This window comes from Pyrenophora tritici-repentis, chromosome 1 (assembly GCF_003171515.1).
Source record: "Pyrenophora tritici-repentis strain M4 chromosome 1, whole genome shotgun sequence".
In the NCBI taxonomy this organism is placed as follows: Eukaryota; Fungi; Ascomycota; class Dothideomycetes; order Pleosporales; family Pleosporaceae; genus Pyrenophora; species Pyrenophora tritici-repentis.
Window position 1 is genome coordinate 5,295,707 of NC_089390.1, and position 16,690 is coordinate 5,312,396.

General features: G+C 51.3%; 7 protein-coding genes across 7 annotated transcripts; 3 read left to right on the forward strand and 4 right to left on the reverse strand.

Annotated features, from left to right (window-relative positions):
- Positions 1–30: 30 nt before the first annotated feature.
- Positions 31–947, reverse strand: PtrM4_020750 (Ubiquitin-protein ligase; the record flags this gene model as incomplete). The annotated part of the gene is made up of 7 exons (XM_001931919.2): positions 31–170; positions 222–403; positions 454–568; positions 618–697; positions 724–786; positions 838–845; positions 915–947. 7 exons carry the CDS (start codon positions 945–947, stop codon positions 31–33), a joined length of 621 nt encoding a protein of 206 aa, XP_001931954.2.
- A 1,347-nt stretch (positions 948–2,294) lies between these two features.
- On the forward strand, positions 2,295–3,435 carry PtrM4_020760 (PanB, Ketopantoate hydroxymethyltransferase; the record flags this gene model as incomplete). Its single annotated transcript, XM_066103414.1, has 2 exons — positions 2,295–3,072; positions 3,362–3,435. 2 exons carry the CDS (start codon positions 2,295–2,297, stop codon positions 3,433–3,435), a joined length of 852 nt encoding a protein of 283 aa, XP_065965616.1.
- A 510-nt stretch (positions 3,436–3,945) lies between these two features.
- PtrM4_020770 (SrmB, Superfamily II DNA and RNA helicase) lies at positions 3,946–6,035 on the reverse strand (the record flags this gene model as incomplete). Its single annotated transcript, XM_001931921.1, has 2 exons — positions 3,946–5,617; positions 5,668–6,035. The coding sequence occupies 2 exons, from the start codon at positions 6,033–6,035 to the stop codon at positions 3,946–3,948; spliced, it is 2,040 nt and encodes a 679-aa protein (XP_001931956.1).
- Positions 6,036–6,455: 420 nt separating this feature from the next.
- PtrM4_020780 (uncharacterized protein) lies at positions 6,456–7,568 on the reverse strand (the record flags this gene model as incomplete). The annotated part of the gene is made up of 2 exons (XM_001931922.2): positions 6,456–7,093; positions 7,142–7,568. The coding sequence occupies 2 exons, from the start codon at positions 7,566–7,568 to the stop codon at positions 6,456–6,458; spliced, it is 1,065 nt and encodes a 354-aa protein (XP_001931957.1).
- Positions 7,569–8,461: 893 nt separating this feature from the next.
- Positions 8,462–8,869, reverse strand: PtrM4_020790 (uncharacterized protein; the record flags this gene model as incomplete). Its single annotated transcript, XM_001931923.2, has 1 exon — positions 8,462–8,869. The coding sequence occupies one exon, from the start codon at positions 8,867–8,869 to the stop codon at positions 8,462–8,464; it is 408 nt and encodes a 135-aa protein (XP_001931958.2).
- Positions 8,870–10,298: 1,429 nt separating this feature from the next.
- Positions 10,299–12,155, forward strand: PtrM4_020800 (Dfp1-Him1-M multi-domain protein; the record flags this gene model as incomplete). The annotated part of the gene is made up of 3 exons (XM_001931924.1): positions 10,299–10,718; positions 10,769–12,013; positions 12,063–12,155. The coding sequence occupies 3 exons, from the start codon at positions 10,299–10,301 to the stop codon at positions 12,153–12,155; spliced, it is 1,758 nt and encodes a 585-aa protein (XP_001931959.1).
- Positions 12,156–13,543: 1,388 nt separating this feature from the next.
- On the forward strand, positions 13,544–13,889 carry PtrM4_020810 (uncharacterized protein; the record flags this gene model as incomplete). The annotated part of the gene is made up of 2 exons (XM_066103415.1): positions 13,544–13,629; positions 13,760–13,889. The coding sequence occupies 2 exons, from the start codon at positions 13,544–13,546 to the stop codon at positions 13,887–13,889; spliced, it is 216 nt and encodes a 71-aa protein (XP_065965617.1).
- Between the last annotated feature and the right edge of the window lie 2,801 nt (positions 13,890–16,690).

Here is a 16,690-nt window from a genome sequence, read left to right on the forward strand (position 1 = left end):
GAGATGGGTAGCACTTCAAACAAGGCTGCCTCATATGTCCTCCATGTTCCCTGCTGCCTCGTCTTCATCGCCAGACTCGTAACTGCCGACAGAGCTCATTTCGTCATCATCGCCATCATCTTTGTCGGAGTCCTCGGCCGTGTCCTTATTGGCGTACTTTTGCACATATTCTGTAATATCCTTAGCTCATGTTCCACATCGCAGTGTCTCACTATACATACCCTTGACCTTGGCGTCGTAGCTCTTTGGCTCTCTCATAAGTAGCGCGGCGGCTTCGCCGTTTAGAGGATCGGTCGGGTTGGGGTATCGAAGGAGTTGAGGAAGGAAGACTTCGAAGATGTTGATCATATCATACATGGGAGACCAGGTCTGGTTGATGACGTCGAGGCAGACGGAGCCGGAACTATGTGTGTGAGAAACAATCTCATAAAGACGTGAAGCAGGGAGACGTACAGCTCGTCGATGTTTGGGTGGAATATCCTGTTGACGAAGCCGATACTAGGACTCTTGTACGGGTATTGATCAGGTAGCTCGACGTGAATCTTCCATAGACCACCCTCAAAGGGAGCTGTGGCTGGTCAGCTCAGCACAAATGAGGCGTGACGAATAGATCCTACTCTCGACCGGGCCCTTGAACCTAACATAGAACTCTTGCATGTTGTCGTTGACCAGAGTTACTTCGTAGTCACTCATGAGCCTGTCTTGTGTTAATCACTGACCCACAAAGCGACCGAGGAGGCTAGGCGCATAGCGTTGCATCGATGAATAAGGTATGCGACATACATCCTGTTCACTCGTTAGTACTGGAAGTCTCATCCCAAAGCCTGCGCAACATACTTCATGACCTATAAGGTAAGAAAGTTAGCATTAGCCCTTGTTCTGCTCAGAAGTCTCCTGGTAGAGGTCTCACGTACATCCGTCTCGATACGTCTCTTTGGAGAACTCATTTTGCCGCACTATACGTGTAGCTTCCTGCTTGTTGTTCTGTGTCGGTATCTTGCTTCAAGCGCAAGTATTATCGGGGTTTGAGTGGCGGATTCGCGAATGGTAGTTGGCGTAGTGAATGTCGCGCTTTGGTGAGGTCTGGTCGTCGGCGGGGGTTATCGATAGCAGAAGAGGGGCGGGCTTGTTGGCAGATTATGAGTGTTTTGTTGCTAATGCCGGGTTGTTTGTAGTTTCCAGAAGACGAGTGATGGTCGTGTACGTGTGCAGGTGTCGTAGCTGTGGGTCGAAGTGTGTCATAAGCCAGGAACAGGCAAGGAAGAAAGGACGATGGGTGGTCGAGGTCACGAGCGACGATACTGGCTTGTCACGCTTGCGCACGTCGCACGACTCGCCCCGGTCGCTCATCGCCGAGAGATATGGCGCGCCACCCTCCATCATTTACTTGTGAACGCACAACTCTTGTCAAGGTGTCTTTGCTACAACAAGCATATGGTTGCTGCTTGTGTGGACTATGTATCCAACGAGACCGACAGACTATCTATGTATCGACATGTTCACGCCCATCACTATACACAGCACAGCGCAACCCTCGCGGGCTGAACTGTCTCATAACATCTACAGAGAGCATCATCTTCTCCAACTCAAGTCATGCACTAAACTCCGATCGTCAATTGCATAACGCTCAGGGTGAAGCAAACCTTCTGATGTTGCATTACCGTTTGCGACTGGCCAAAGCAAGCCTCATATGACAGCCTCACTTAAGCAACTCAAAGCAGTATAATCTGCAGAAACCAGCATTATACTCTTACCCGCTCAATATCCTCCAGGAACTCCGAACTTTGCCACCTGCTCATTGTCCGATTGTCCGGATTAGGTGCACAATCTGTACATCCAATCGGCATCATGCAATGCCGCAGCTTCCCCGAGGTCCTGCCTCGTTCGCACCGCCGGCCCAAGAACAACAATCCCGATCACTACAATGTATGATGCAGGAGAGAGTCACAATCCCGTTGTATGAATCAGAACTTACATAGGCACATCTCACTCCAGCGCGGGGCCGACCAATACGCTCCGAACAAAGGGACCCAGACCCCTGACGCGACCGAGCAGATCCCTCGGTAAAGCATCCCAGTCCAAACACCAAGGTGATGGAATCTTCAGCGCAGCTCTCTGCACATGTTGCTTAAAGCACTCTTCGCTCTTCCGCCACCCCCAGACATGATGGCTGACGCTGAAAACGTGTCTGCTCTGTCCCTCTGGACTCTCACTTTCTCACTTGTCGAAACTCCACCATAAACCCAGCCTGCGCTGTTCCCGACAACAGAACAACCCACAACTACAACAGCACAATGTCGCGTGCCCTCCTATCCACCCTGCGAACGCCTCTGCGTCTCACAAACAAGACGTCTAGGCTGCCATCGCTCTCGCTCTCGCCGTCGCCTCTCTTACCCATCCCAACACGATGGAGTTCGCACTCCCCCCTCGGCGCAGCCCTCACCCGCAAACCCGTCACAATCGCCAGCCTCCAATCCATGTACCGCAAGCACGAACCCATAACCATGATAACCGCCCACGACTTCCCCAGCGCCCACGTCGCCGACCACGCCGGCATGGACATGATACTAGTCGGCGACAGCCTCGCCATGGTCGCCCTAGGCATGGAAGACACGTCTGAAATCCTCCTCGAAGAAATGCTACTGCATTGTAAATCCGTGGCGCGCGCTACTAAAGCAGCGTTTACCGTTGGTGACCTCCCCATGGGAAGCTACGAGATTAGCCCCCAGCAGGCTCTGACGACTGCGATTACGATGCTGAAAATTGGTCGTGTGAAGGCTATCAAGCTCGAAGGCGGCGAACAGATGGCACCTACTATAAGGACTATAACGACCGCTGGTATTCCTGTTCTCGCACATGTAGGACTGACACCGCAACGCGCGCACGCCCTGTCTGGTTTCCGTGTCCAGGGCCGCACCGCTGCATCTGCACTGCAAGTCCTACGCGATGCGCGCGCCGTGCAAAACGCAGGCGCCTTTGCCGTAGTACTTGAAGCCGTCCCCGCTGAAGTAGCGGCCGTGGTGACCAAGGAGTTACGGATACCGACGATTGGGATTGGGGCTGGGGCTGGGTGTTCGGGCCAGGTGCTGGTGCAGGTGGATATGTTGGGGTATTATCCGCCGGGGAGGTTTGTACCCAAGTTTGTGAAGAAGTTTGGGAATGTGTGGGGGGAGGCGGAGAGGGCATTGGGGGAATATAGAAAGGAGGTTAAGGACGGGAGCTATCCGGCGAGGGAGCATACGTATGAGATTGGGGAGGAGGCGTTTGAGGAATTTGTTAGGGTGGTTGAGGCGGGGAAGCAGAAGGTGGAGGGGAAGGGGGAGTAGAGGTAGTGGGGAGGGATACGGTGGTATGTATGTAGGTGCTGGCGGCGTTCTATTCTTCCTTACGTTGTTCATCATCATCTACAAGATCACCTACGAAACCAACAACTAGATATACATAGACATAAAACTTTTCATTCCAATCCAAACCTACATACATACAAACATACAAAGAAACTCCTATACCAGAGTACCAGGATCGAAGATTGAATAAAAAACATTCGTGATTGGAGATTGGTCTTCGGTGGAAACAACATTTACCATCCCTCTTCGTTCTCTTTCTCGCTCCTCTCTCTCTCTCTTTTCCTTCCTGTAAAAGAGTAGAGCGAGCAGAAAAATAACGATCTGAGAGAAAAAAAAACGCCGCCCAATATGCAAACCTGATGGGGTTGTAGACCCAGATCTTTCCATCATATATTCCCTGTCTGCTTGTTGTCTTCAAGCAACACCTGTGACAGTAATCCGGGTTCCGTTTCTCTCGTCTCGTCAAGTTGGGGTATACAGTGTATAGTACATGAAAGGTGGTGGGGGCAGCAGTCGTCGTCGTCGTGGCTGTCAAGTCAAAGGGGATGAAGCCTCGGCTCACATAGTCGAGAGAGGAGAGGCGAAAGGAGGGAATTCCTTAGAACGCCATGCGAGGCTCGCGTCTCTGTCGGTCACCGCCGAAACCTCCGCCTCCGCTTCCACCTCTCCTGTCGCCGCCAAAGCCGCGGCTTGGGCCTGTGTCGTGGCCACCATGACCCCGTCCACCACCGAAGCCACGACTGTAGCCACCTCCACCTCCACCTCGTCGATCACCGCCACGGTCACCACCGAAGCCGCCGCCTCCCCTTCGGTCACCACCACGGTCTCCAAAGCCACCGCGACCTCCATCACGGTTTCCTCCATAGCCACCACTGCGGCCTCCGCCTCCACCTCGTCTACCACCGCTGAACACGGCAGCAGGAGGCGGTGGTGGTGTTTCCATACCCCAGCCGAATTCTGCTAGGCGGTTTGCACCCTCGACCAAGCCGTGCTTGTCGCCATACCACTGGTAGCTTCCAAACAAGCCACGGAAGGCAGCATCAAGTTGGTCTGGGTAGACCTTCTTGTGTGCTTCCACGCACTGCTGGAGGATCTGATTGATGTCCTCCGGGATCTCGGACTCTTGGCTCATGTCAAGAGCGGCGATGTTTAGTTCCTTTGTAGAGTCGGTGAGAGGCAAGTCTCTGAGACGGCGGCGCACTTCTTGCTTCTCAAACGGAGTGAGGAACAGCCATCCCTCACCCTCTTTTCCAGCACGACCAGTACGACCAAGACGATGGATGTACGAGTCACGATCGCGTGGAAGACCAATCTGGATGACGTGCGTGACCTCTGGGAAATCCATACCACGAGCAGTTACATCAGAAGAGAAGAGTACACCACTTTTGGCTGTGCGGAAATCATCTGCAGCTCTAGTACGCTGTGCTTGGCTGAGCTTGGCGTGGATTTCAAAGTTGCGGAGTCCACCGAGAGGTGAGTTGCCGCGTTTGAGGCCACCGTTGAGTTTGTAGAAGACGGATGCAGCCAATGTGACTTCAGCAGTGCTGTTGAAGTAGACAATGGCCTTGAAGGGACGCGATCCACCTCTCTGAGCCTCTGCTTGTTCTTTGCACACGAGCTCGTACAGGGTGGGGATGATGTTCTCGAAACCGGCAAGCATAACTATCTTCTGGGGAATACGCTCGTGTGTTGGCTCCTCGTTCTCATCGACGCACTTGGCGAAGTGGAAACCAGGGCGCATGGTACGACGGACTAGATCGACAACGTTGCGGGGAATAGTAGCCGAGAACATGAGATTTTGGCGTTCGACCTCTTCTGGGTCGGGGAGAATCTTCTTGATTTCGTCAATCTCCTTGGTGAAACCATCGTCGAGCAGACGATCGGCTTCGTCCAAGACAAAGGCATTGAGCCTTGGTGCCTTGATACCAGAGTATGGGTCGGAAAGAATATCGTACAGTCGGCCGGGTGTTGCAATCATGAGATGGCAACCTTCACGTTGTGTCTTCACAAGCATCTCTCGCTTGCGTGTTCCACCAACTGCGCATTGCACGATGATGCCAGTGCCAGAGGTGACCTTCTTAGCCTCAACGGCAATTTGCTCTGCCAATTCACGTGTCGGTGACATGACAATGGCCCTAATGTCGTCGGCTTTGGCGCGCTTGTATCCTCTAGGCTTGTCGGCGAGACTTGGGTCGGCTTGGATGATGCGTTGAATAACGGGAATGAGGAAACCCAGTGTTTTACCGGTACCAGTCTTTGCCTGGGCAATGCTGCATCTTGTTAGTCGCCGCCTATATCTAGAGATAGTGGAGGAACTTACACATCGACGCCGCTCAAAGCCTCGTTGATTGTTCGGGTTTGCACATCCGTCATGGTCGTCAACTTCATCTGCTTCGTAATCGTGTTGATGAGATTGGGGTGCACGAGTCCGCGTGTGGCCAATTCTGCGAACTTTGTGGCCGGGCCGTCCTCACTGATGCTCTGGGCTGCCTCTGCTGCGGCCGCGGCATCTTGCCACTTTGCGCTGTTGTGGAAGCCAGCAAACGAGGCATTTGCGAGACGGGACGTCTGCAATGGTATCCGTAGAACACCAAGAGTCTGAGTGAAGGGTGTGCGAAGGGCTCTAGACGAGATTCCAGCCAGACTCCTCGAGAGGGTGGCCGGGTATCTTCTCACTGCACCAAACATGATGTGCGTGTGAAGATGTCAATCAGTTCGGGGTATAGAAGGGGTATATAAACTTTTGACGCAAAAGAAGGGTATTTTTCTCAGTTTGCGCCTCAGTAACGACGGCGAATTGAGATGAAAAAATGGCGGGCAGTCGTTACTAGAAACTTTGCCATGCACTTTTTCTGGGGGCCGTGCACAAACGACGCGCTAAGTAGCCCGCCATGCCCCCGATAAGGAAGATAAGCGGTTCAGAGGAGGAGAACGCGACGAGGGGCAAGCAGTGTCAATTTCGCAAAGGCCAACACTTGTATTTTCTACAGTCCACGCATAAGTTTGGCGCATACGTCAAGTTCAAATGTTCATTAATATTCGTAATCACGCAACTCCATACTAATGCAAATACCCAACGCCTCCGCCAATGCAAAAAACACGACAAGTTCAGTTCATCTTCTCAGCAGCCTTCCCACGTCGCTGGCTTTCACCTGACTTTACAACCTTCATACCTTCCATGAAACCTTGCTGAACGCCTCCTGTCACACTTTGAACCCACCAGATAGTCATCTCATTGAGAGCTTGACCTACCATCCCATCGTTCATCTGACACACTGTTTGCGATAACCTTAACGTCCTCCGTCCAATGTCGTCTGCTGTTGCGACGCCTGTGTTTACCAGTCTTTTCGTGATTTGGTGCTTCCTCTCAAATTGGTAGGTATGGGAAAGAAGCAACTTGATGTATGGTAGGAGGAATTGTATGAGAACAAAGGTTTGAAAGACGAGGGCCGCTGTAAGACGGTGGAGAACTGTAGGGTTTCGTGGTGGCTGTTGAGGACTTATACTGCGACATGGCATTGAAACCAGTGCGTTCGCGTCTGGATTTCGACAGTTCTCAACCAAGTCTTGTGGTAGGGCAGCCTGTATGCTCAGCTGTTCGTCTAGTGTAAGCTTCGCTGGAAGCCCTCGAAGAAGGTAGGTTATGCCGTGGATATATAATTGACGAATGAGTATCGCAGATGAATCGTCGGAACTACTACTTGGCGCGCTGGATTCTCGTGTTGCTTGAGCCATGAGGCTCGTGCCTGCATGTTGTAAGCACAACCCCTGATATCTACGGTTTGAGTACGTACCTAAACTTGCATATTTCCATCTGATACCAGTGCCTTCCTCATGGGTTCCGAACAGTGGCGGAAGTGCGCTACTGGAGGAAACCGGCCTTTCCGATATATCCTCACCAAAGTCGAGGTCCGCCTCTTCTAACGCGACAGCAAGTCTGTTCGGTGTAGCAGAGCCGCTTTGGGGTGTTGAAGAATAGCTCGGTGGAGGAGTCTCGGGTTGTGGTATCTCAGTTACAGAGTTGGATTTGCTGTGCGCTCCACGGTTGCGCACATCGTTGAGGGACTGGCGGAGCGACGGTATGGTCGGTATGTGATTCGACACGAGCGTTGGAAGTACGCTGTATAGCATACTGCGTCTGTAGGTACTCCCCTCCAGTTCAACAAGGGTCGCCGAGTCGAATGTAGTCGTGGGAAGTTGTTCTTGTTCCCCCTGCATCATAATGTCTCCTTATCTCCCCAGTCTTGACCGGTACTTGAAAATAGCAACGAGCAGCCTTCCAACGTTCACCGGCAGTACAGCGTAATTGTGCGCGAATGACAACCGTCCAGTCTGATGCGCAAAAAGAATGACAGGCGCATGTGAGTTAAACCCGAAGCTTTGACAGCCGCCTCGCGGCTATCCTTGTTTCGCTGAGACGGCATTATTCCAAATTTGTGAAAATCTCGAGGGCTGTAGGATGCAACTTGGCAAGCATGTGAAAGTGTTGAGCTGTGGCACTCCCTGTGTTGCACCAGGGTCCAGCTTTCCGATTGCCGAGCGCCGAACGCCAATGAGCCGGAACGGTGGGAAACGCGTGCTAACGTCCGGCGAATTTTCTTTCTTTGCAAATTTAGTACATGTGCCTGACTTGAGCAAATCGAAAAGTCCACATCATGTGCTTTGGTGGCCAGCCGCGTATTGTCAGGTGATGGAGGCAGAACGACATGACATCTGTGTCCTCACCCGACCCTTGCTACTCCTTATCTTGGAGCTGCTTTCACATGTCACTTCTCGTATTCAGAGGTAAGCCACCTCTGTCATTGCACAGCGCAGGGTTGATAGAGGATGTTACAGGACATGTAGACGCAGATACAGCATAGCCGTGAGACTTTCTAAAGGAGAAAAGTTCCCTGGATATACACCAGGGTTGATTCATGACTGCAAAAGAAACAAGTTCTTAGCGTCTACATCGTTCACCGTATCGAAGTTTCCTTGATCATTATCCCTCCACAAACATTCCCATTACCGCCTATCCATTACTCTTCAACAGTTCTCTGGGGTATAATCAGGAGTCCAGACGATCCGCTTCGATCATGCAAAGCCCGAGTAACCGTGACAAGACTGCTTGCCCCCTACTCCTCATCATGCTCTTGATTCTGTCCAGCGCTGTTGCGGCTCATGCGCTGATGCAAGGGAACACGCTCCAAGTCGTTGATCAAGGTCATGACGTTCTCACAGTACTCGCGCACCTTCTCAACCTCATCGCGCATGTACTCCATCTCGAGCTCGTCCCAATTATTGCGCTCCTTATATTCACGTAGGTGGCGCTTCAGAGCGTTGACCTCATTGTGCAAGTCGATACCAAACTTTCGGACTTCTTCGACAGCACTACGCGACCATCGGGTTCCGCCCCTGCAGTCGCGCGGGTAGGACCTGACCAGCTCATAGGCACGGATGGCACGTCTAAAGAAGTTTTCCAGGTCTTCATCGAACACATCCCGGTCAGTAGTAGCAGGTGGAGTCGGGCTGCGATGACGCATGCGGTCCCGGTTGGAATCCTGGCCGCCAGATCTGGATGAGTCCTTTGTGGGCGACAGTGAACGCGCCTGTGCAGATGATTAGCGAGGTGCCGCAACCCAAGATCTTCTTACTTACATCATCATCATCATCATCATAGGGCGGGCGATAGGCTCTGCTGCGGCGGGGATGGTGGGGCATGACGGCTGTTAGAGCAGGGTGGGGTATGGGTCGGAGCAGAAGTCAAGTATAGGTGGAGTCGAGTTTGGGTATGGGTGCAAGTGGGCAATGCGATGAATGAGGGACTTTCTTCATATGGACTAAATAGAAGTGAGGGGCCATTGCGCGCGCGTGTTGCGAGTGAAAGTGAAGTAGAGGTCGGCAATACTTGCACGTGTAGGGAGTGCGGAGCTATGTGGCGACAAAGGTATGAGAACAGAAATTAAGAAGCTTGAATAGTCGAAAGTTCATCGCGCAACCGCACGTGTATCTCGATGAGTTGAAGTGGCCATATCTATGGGTGTGCCCCAAAGGGGAGTGAAGAAGAGTGAGTATTGCGCGTGTAAGACCTAGTCAGCAATTGTCCTACAGAAGTGCAACATGGTCTTATGCAGAACTAGTCTTCGAATAGTAGAGAAGAGACAAGTTATGCATCGAAATGGAAAATGCGGATTACGCTTCTTATACGCGCATCGGCCACAACACAACAGAGACACATGGATACCTTGGCTCCACGTGTACATGCCGTCATTCATCGAGCAATAACAAAGTATGCGGCATTGGGCGATTCACACTTAAAAAAGAAAAGACAGCCTCGGCAGGCACGGCCTCTTTAACGCGTCGACAGGCGCGTAGAGGTGGTGTATACCCAGGCTCTGAATCAGAAAGGAGGTGGGAGAAGTGGGGTATGCGTAAAGGAGTCGTCTAAGCAGACAAAGCATGCTCAACCATGGACAGTGAGATGAGCAGGGCGCGGGTACCTGGCGACTAGCCATTTGCAGTAGCATGTCGTGCATGCGTGCATTGACGATGTTGACCGCAAGGGTGGGTTGTTTGGTTGCCAGGCAGATTATTCCGTGGTTCGCGCGAGATTGGGCGGCCTTTCCGGATTCCGCCTAACGCATTGAGCATTCAATCATCATACCAGCCTCCACAACAAACCCTCTCGACTCTTTCCTTGGTTCATGAAGGCAGACCCCGGCCCGTCACGCGCATTTCCCTCGCTCACTTTGCACCTGTACTCTTCACATACATCTCCCGACATTCACCCGTACCGACATGGCTGCCACACGCTGCTGAAAAATCCTCGTCGTGTCTGAAGTCGCGTCCAGAGCTGCCACACGCATCGCTGCCCCTCCCGCCAGCATTCCCTCCAATCACCAGCCCAGGACGCCCTGAACCCTACGTATGGCAGCAGCAGTCCTTCCACCCTCACCTCAGGTTTCTGCAGTCATGTCGAGCCGCCGCGTTCCACTTGCAAACCTCCAAAATGCCACAAACTCGCCATTACGCGCCACCGCCATGGGAGGAAAGCGCCAGCGATCCCACGCCAGTGAGCAACGCGACCTGAACTATGGCCAACCACCATCCAAGAAGCAGATTATCGAAGTTGATGATGCCGAATCCCGTCGCCATGGCCTTGTCCGTCGGAGCGGGGCCCAGCCGACTGCCCTCACCCGGAAGCTGGAAGCCGCAAGAGAGACAAAGGTCACGCCAAAGCATGCCGCCCAGCGAGCCGCCAACGACTTGGAAACCATCAGGCAATGGCAGCGTCACTACCGCAAGCTGTTCCCCCAGTTTGCCTTCTACTTTGATAGCGTTTCGGATCCCCAGAAGGACAAGCTGATGAGCAGGGCCCGTATCCTAGGATCAGTACGTGACCCGTGTTTATTATTTACACTTTTAGTACTAACAGTGCTCAGCGCGAGGTCAAGTTCTTCTCTCGGGAAGTCACTCATGTCATCACAACGCGTCCCATTCCTGCCGACGTCGATGGCAGTTCATCGGCTCACAAAGGAACCGTCAACCCAGCCCAGTTGGAAAACAAGAAGAACGTCTTTGACGCCGCCCTGGAAAAGTCGGATCGCTGTGATATTTTGTACAAGGCTAAGAGCCTCGGGATGAAGATATGGTCCGTCGAAAAGCTGCAGCGCATGGTGGATACCATGTTCAACAAAGAGACCGGCGAAGATGCATCGAGTTACCCCACGCGTCAGAACCTGGCCGCCCAGAAGGGCCGTCCTGCTGATCTCCAGAAGTTGCTGCAGAATGAGAAGATGGACCGCGACTACCTTATGGCTTCGCAGGATATGGTCCCTCTCCGCGGATACTACGTCTACGTGCATGATATGGACGAGGTCACCCGACCTGTTATGATTCGCGAGTACCAAAAGGTGGAGAAGGAAAAGGGCAAGTGGCCGCAATTCCGTGCTTCGGGCAACGGCAAGTGTCCCTTTGTCGAGGATCCTCACTTTGGTCGCCGTCAACAGGAGGAGCAAGAGGCGCGCCGTCTAGCACGACAGGCAGCACAGGCCCCCCGAACGCGTGCTGCGTTGGCATTGGAGGAGAAGAATGCGTTGGCAGAGAACAACAATTTGGCCAGGCGTCCTAGTGCGCCTGCCGTCATCATTAAGGAAGATGAGGACGCGAAGCCGTTAGATCCCCCAAAGGCCCTTCCCCTCAAGCGTTGCAACACCGCAGACGGTGCTCCTCCCATGTTTGGCAGTGCTCAGGCTAGCATCCGAGCCATGCCTCGCTTCATTGCTGGTGAGCCAGTCGCGTCTGGTCTCCACCAGTCCAACATCACGTCGGCCATTCGCTCGCAGATGATATCATCAACTGCAGCAGCGCCTCGTGCTGGAAACAGCAAGGAAGTCAACCAATTGAAACGAAAGGTCCTCGAGAAGAACAGCGTACCGTCGACGAATACGAATAGTGGTCATTCGTCCGTCACAAACGATGTGAGGACCGCGCTCAACCACGAGCATTCTCAACCAATGCGGGCAGCCAAGCGTAAAGCCCAAGAGTCCATGGGACACATCCTCGATGGAGACGAAGAGAGGCAGGCTCGCAAAGCAGCAGCTCTCCGAAGGCGCAAGACTGTGGAGAAGGAAATGAAGCCGGGTTACTGCGAGAACTGCAGAGAAAAATTCGAAGACTTCGATGTGGTATGGAATACAGCCTCACTTTATCTTACATCTCACTAACACTACACAGCACGTTGTCACCCGCAAACATCGCAAGTTCGCAACAACCAGCGAGAACTGGGCTGAACTTGACCAGCTCCTCGCCCAACTTGATCGTCGATGAGCCTATCAGCCCATGAGACTACACGGCGTAACGCACGACCCGACTAATACCCACGATATAATTTCCTTTCCACTTTCTGTTCACTTGGGGCCCTGGCGGATGGCATTACTCATCGAGCGAATACCCGTTTCCACAGCATTTTCGAGGCTCGGCTTTCACCCTCCCACTTGGCGACATGGCATAAACTGCCCCATTTCTTTTAACCCAGTATAGCCTCGGACTTTGGACCCCTGGTTGCTAACGATACATGCGTCCCTTTGTATATACCTATTGCATCATAGCCCTCCTGTGGCTTCTTTCGCCGGGCTAATGCGATTTCGCAAACCGGCTGGCTGGTAGTGCGCGAGTGCGAGTGTGGGTGTGTGTGTTTTCCTGAGAAAACAGGCGTTGGTAGTACTATGGCGGATTTTGTTAAAGGATCATTGGCATACTCAAAGGGAAATGGCGACGAATGAGTGGATGAAGTGCATCTTTTTTTTCTGGTTTTTAAGCGGAGGACTTGTAAGTTGTTATATTATTGTTAGAACAAGGTCTCCTCTGGTGGTATGACTACCATAGGCGACCGAGTAGAGGTACGAAAGGTAACCCTGTATTGGATTGAACTTCACTAAGAGCTATTGTTCTATCTACTTGTTGTTATGATGATCTTAGGACGTACATGACAGATCATCATTCCGCGTCGGTCCTTCTGCTCGGGCTTACTCCACGAACCTCACCTCGCCGACCTGGACTGAACCTAACATATTCTTAACAATTATCATTAACTATCGTGTTTTGATATGTAGTAGCACAAACACTAGATATCGAATACGATTGGTAATATTGTTGAAAATCTGTACTATTGCTGCTCGTCTTGCGTTTGAAAAAAAATCAGGAAGATTGATGAGGTGAGGTCGCGTGGTGTGGGTAATAGTGGGGTAGTTTGATTGGTTCAGATATCGTTGGGCTGTCCGTTTTACACCTGCATCTCGGATGCTTAGTCTGAACGGTCTGTCAGTCAATTAGTCGCAACCTCTCTAGTCTCTTCTTATCTCTGTTCGCTACCCTATCCCAACAACCATAAAATTCTTTCCCCCTTACCTACCCCTCTCCCCCGGAACGAAAAAAATCACAAGACCCTAACTAGCTGCCATTTGTCAACCCAAGATCTCAACAAACGACCCCACTACTAGTACCCCCACACTCCGCCTTTTACCGCCAAAGGACACCTCGTGCTCGACCTTGTCCCAGGGTCACGAGCCAAATCAGCACGACACAAACCGAAGATCCGAAAATTAAAACGGTCTGCAGACCAAACGTTAGAGCAAACGACAAAAATGTCCGAATCGAATTCCCCAAAAGAACGCATACCGTCCGATGAGGAAGATACACAAGAAGCGCCTCTCACCATGGCCGCATCCGTCGTATTGACGCATCTACCGCGCGATGCAAGTAAAGCGCTTGAGAACGCTGGGGGGGTTGGGTGTTCAGAAAGGTGTGTTTTATTCCTCCCATTCATCAAATTTGCCTTTTCGTTCATCACATCTACCTTCACCCAACATATCCTACCCTCCCGCCCTTCCTCCCATCCTACCCCCCATACCCAGCTCACCCATACCCTCCAGTAACAATCCGCCTCCAACCTATCGGCTCCGCCCCGCACCTAACTCAGCGCATCTTCAAGCTCAGCACAACGCAAACGTTTGCAACCATTGTACGTTTTCTGCGCAAACGACTGGGTGTCAAGGAGCATGAGAGCGTATTTTGTTATGTGGGTAGTGTGTTTAGTCCCGGATTAGATGAGGGGGTTGGGAATCTTTGGTCGTGTTTTAAACAAGGGGAGGAGTTGGTTGTTGGGTATGCTGTTAGTCCTGCTTTTGGATAGGCAGGGAGGGTGGGGATGGGAGGGCTTTTGTTTTCGTCACAGCTGTATGTATAATTTTTGGACGACAAAATTGGGTTTCATGGCAGGTTTATTGCATTAGGATGAGGAGGAAAAGTCATGGTTTTTTTTGTTATAAAATGCATGTTACGGTATCGCTGTGCTTTCTACTGAAATCGCTTCTGCCTTTCTCCTTGCATGCTTGCATGCGCCAATAAGATGAGTTGTTCACCATCTATCCACATTACAGTGATAGATACCTCCCCTCCCAGTCTCTAGTAATCCGGGATTCTAAGTTACTTTGTAAACTCCTTCTTTCTTTCTATCCTACCTTATGCATCGACTCTCTTTATCTCAGCTCCTTCCATCCTAAATCCACGTCGTCGCCGTTACCACAAGCAATCCTGGACAAACCCACTAGGAATCATACCTTACGACTGTTTACCCCCGCTCTTCCTCTAATATATGCCATATGCCATCGTTCCTGGGGCCGGGGAGCTAGGACCTAGGACGGAGAAAACTATGACGGATAGCCTAGGTTAGAAAACAAAAGGAATGAAGGGTTTGGGTAGGCAGGTGTGGCATGGTTTATTTGTACAAGTAAATCTAGACAGAGTCGGCGGATGATGGGGTGGGAAACGATACTACAGCCTCTACTTAAAATCTAGCACCTGCAGCGCTGTGGATAGAAAAGAAGGAGGACAGAGGGTAAAGTACAGGAGTAGAATGCGTTTATGCTGTTTTCTGTCTTCTTATTTTTTACCACGACATACTATGCGCTTCACGCATGTGCATGTCTTGTCGAAGCACACGGAACTACTTTTGCCTAGATATTTGCTGTTTGGGGGATTATAGTGTAGTTTTATTAGTTTGGATGGAGAATCCGGGAAGATATATGGATAGTGGTGTTTGTTCTGCTTAGAGTCGCCGACGGATGTGGAAAATGTCTGTTTCGGTTGCTGGATTGCATGATGGGGGTTGGTAGGATGGGGATTCGTGTCTCCATAAGTATAAAGTTGGAAGTTTGGGCTTTGACAGCTATATTGACTTACCTATTCTATGAAGTAGGGTGTGATGGATGCCACGGTATGTACGCCTACCCCAATTACCTTCATCTTACTTTTCGGCGGTTTCCTCGACTTTAGATAGTCAGAATGATTGGATGAGACGAGAAGGTAGGAAAAGTGTAGGGTATAGTGAGGTTTTGACGATATCGTCGGAATGTGCATTTACCTGCATGGTATTCTACTAGTCACTCTAGTCAAGTTTCACAAAGTGTCTTACCTGAGCAGCCATACCTATGTAAATAACATATCTCATCGACGAACAGTGTGGAAAGACGACTTCTCACCCGGCGTCATCGTGTCAAGTATATGATGAGGAAATACAGTCACGATACCGCCAGTTGCCCGTCACAAATCTCCGGTACCTCTAGTATTCCCACCACAGTCCGCAACAATCAATTAAGTGGGTCCTAGAAGGTTCAGATTGGATTGATTGATTACCGCTTTAAGCCTAGTAGTTACCTATAGGAGTTTAAGCCCTACCTAGATAGGTAAGTGGGTCTAGGAGAGTGACCGGATTGAATTGATTGTTGCGGAGTCTAATTCCCACAACATAACACGAACAGCCAATGTATCCCACAACCGGCAACATGCACCCCTACTACAGTCCGCAAGTGCGTGGTATAAGCGGGAAAGGGAATATTCCGATTCCGGTGCCTGTTAATTAGATCGTATATGCCTGATGAGGCGCAGTCGGCAATCATTCCCTTTGGGGATTCGATATCACCATGAATTGAGCAGCTGACACATTCCGTTCTTGGAGCATATGGCAAACGCATCGCTGCCGGCTGGACTGGCGGTGGACAAAGGCCCGATTGACAATGTGACGGAGGGAGTGAAGCGTGGACCGATCCGCAATGACTCACATGTTGCGCAATGCATGCGTTTGGGCGACGTGGAAGTTTTATACGAGATTTGGTTCGGATTGTGCATGTTTGTGTGTCATTGTGGCGCTGGGAAAGACGTTGGGCGCGAACATCTGTTTTGACTGGGCAGATTAGAGCAATGTTTACTATAACCCTCGAAATTGAGGTTTTTGAAACATCGTCATCTCGATCTCTCTTGCTGCACTTGAACCGGCGATCATGGATATCTCTTCTGCAACAACGGTGTTCCCTGAGATGCAATCAAAATTCCCTATAGTGGGATAGTAGAAGCGCCGTGATAGTGACTATCGGAATCCTAGTATAATATTAACCCTCAGCTGACCAACTTCTTATCAAATATGAAGTGAATAAGCTCGCATCCGAATGTAGAGAAACAATGCAGTGCGTATCTGATTGGCGTTCTGTACAACAAAAGTGTTATCAGCCAATCGGGCATGAATGTTATCAAAGGCCCTTTTGCGGAATAAGTCGAGGTATTCGTGTCGTGTTGGGATAGAAGGATCGGTAGCGGTTATGCGCATCGCAGTTGAGCGGCCATGATGCCGCGAGCGGGCCGTCGCGTTGTCATGCGGGTCGTCGGATAATGTGCGACGGCTCGTCGGCAGTTCATCGAAAAGCGGTCCTCAGGGTTGGAGGGGATAGCCAAGTGCAGGACACTCTGGTCACATGCGGGTCTACCCTCTTCGGAGCCCAAGGCGATTCGTCCACGACTGCTTGTTGACT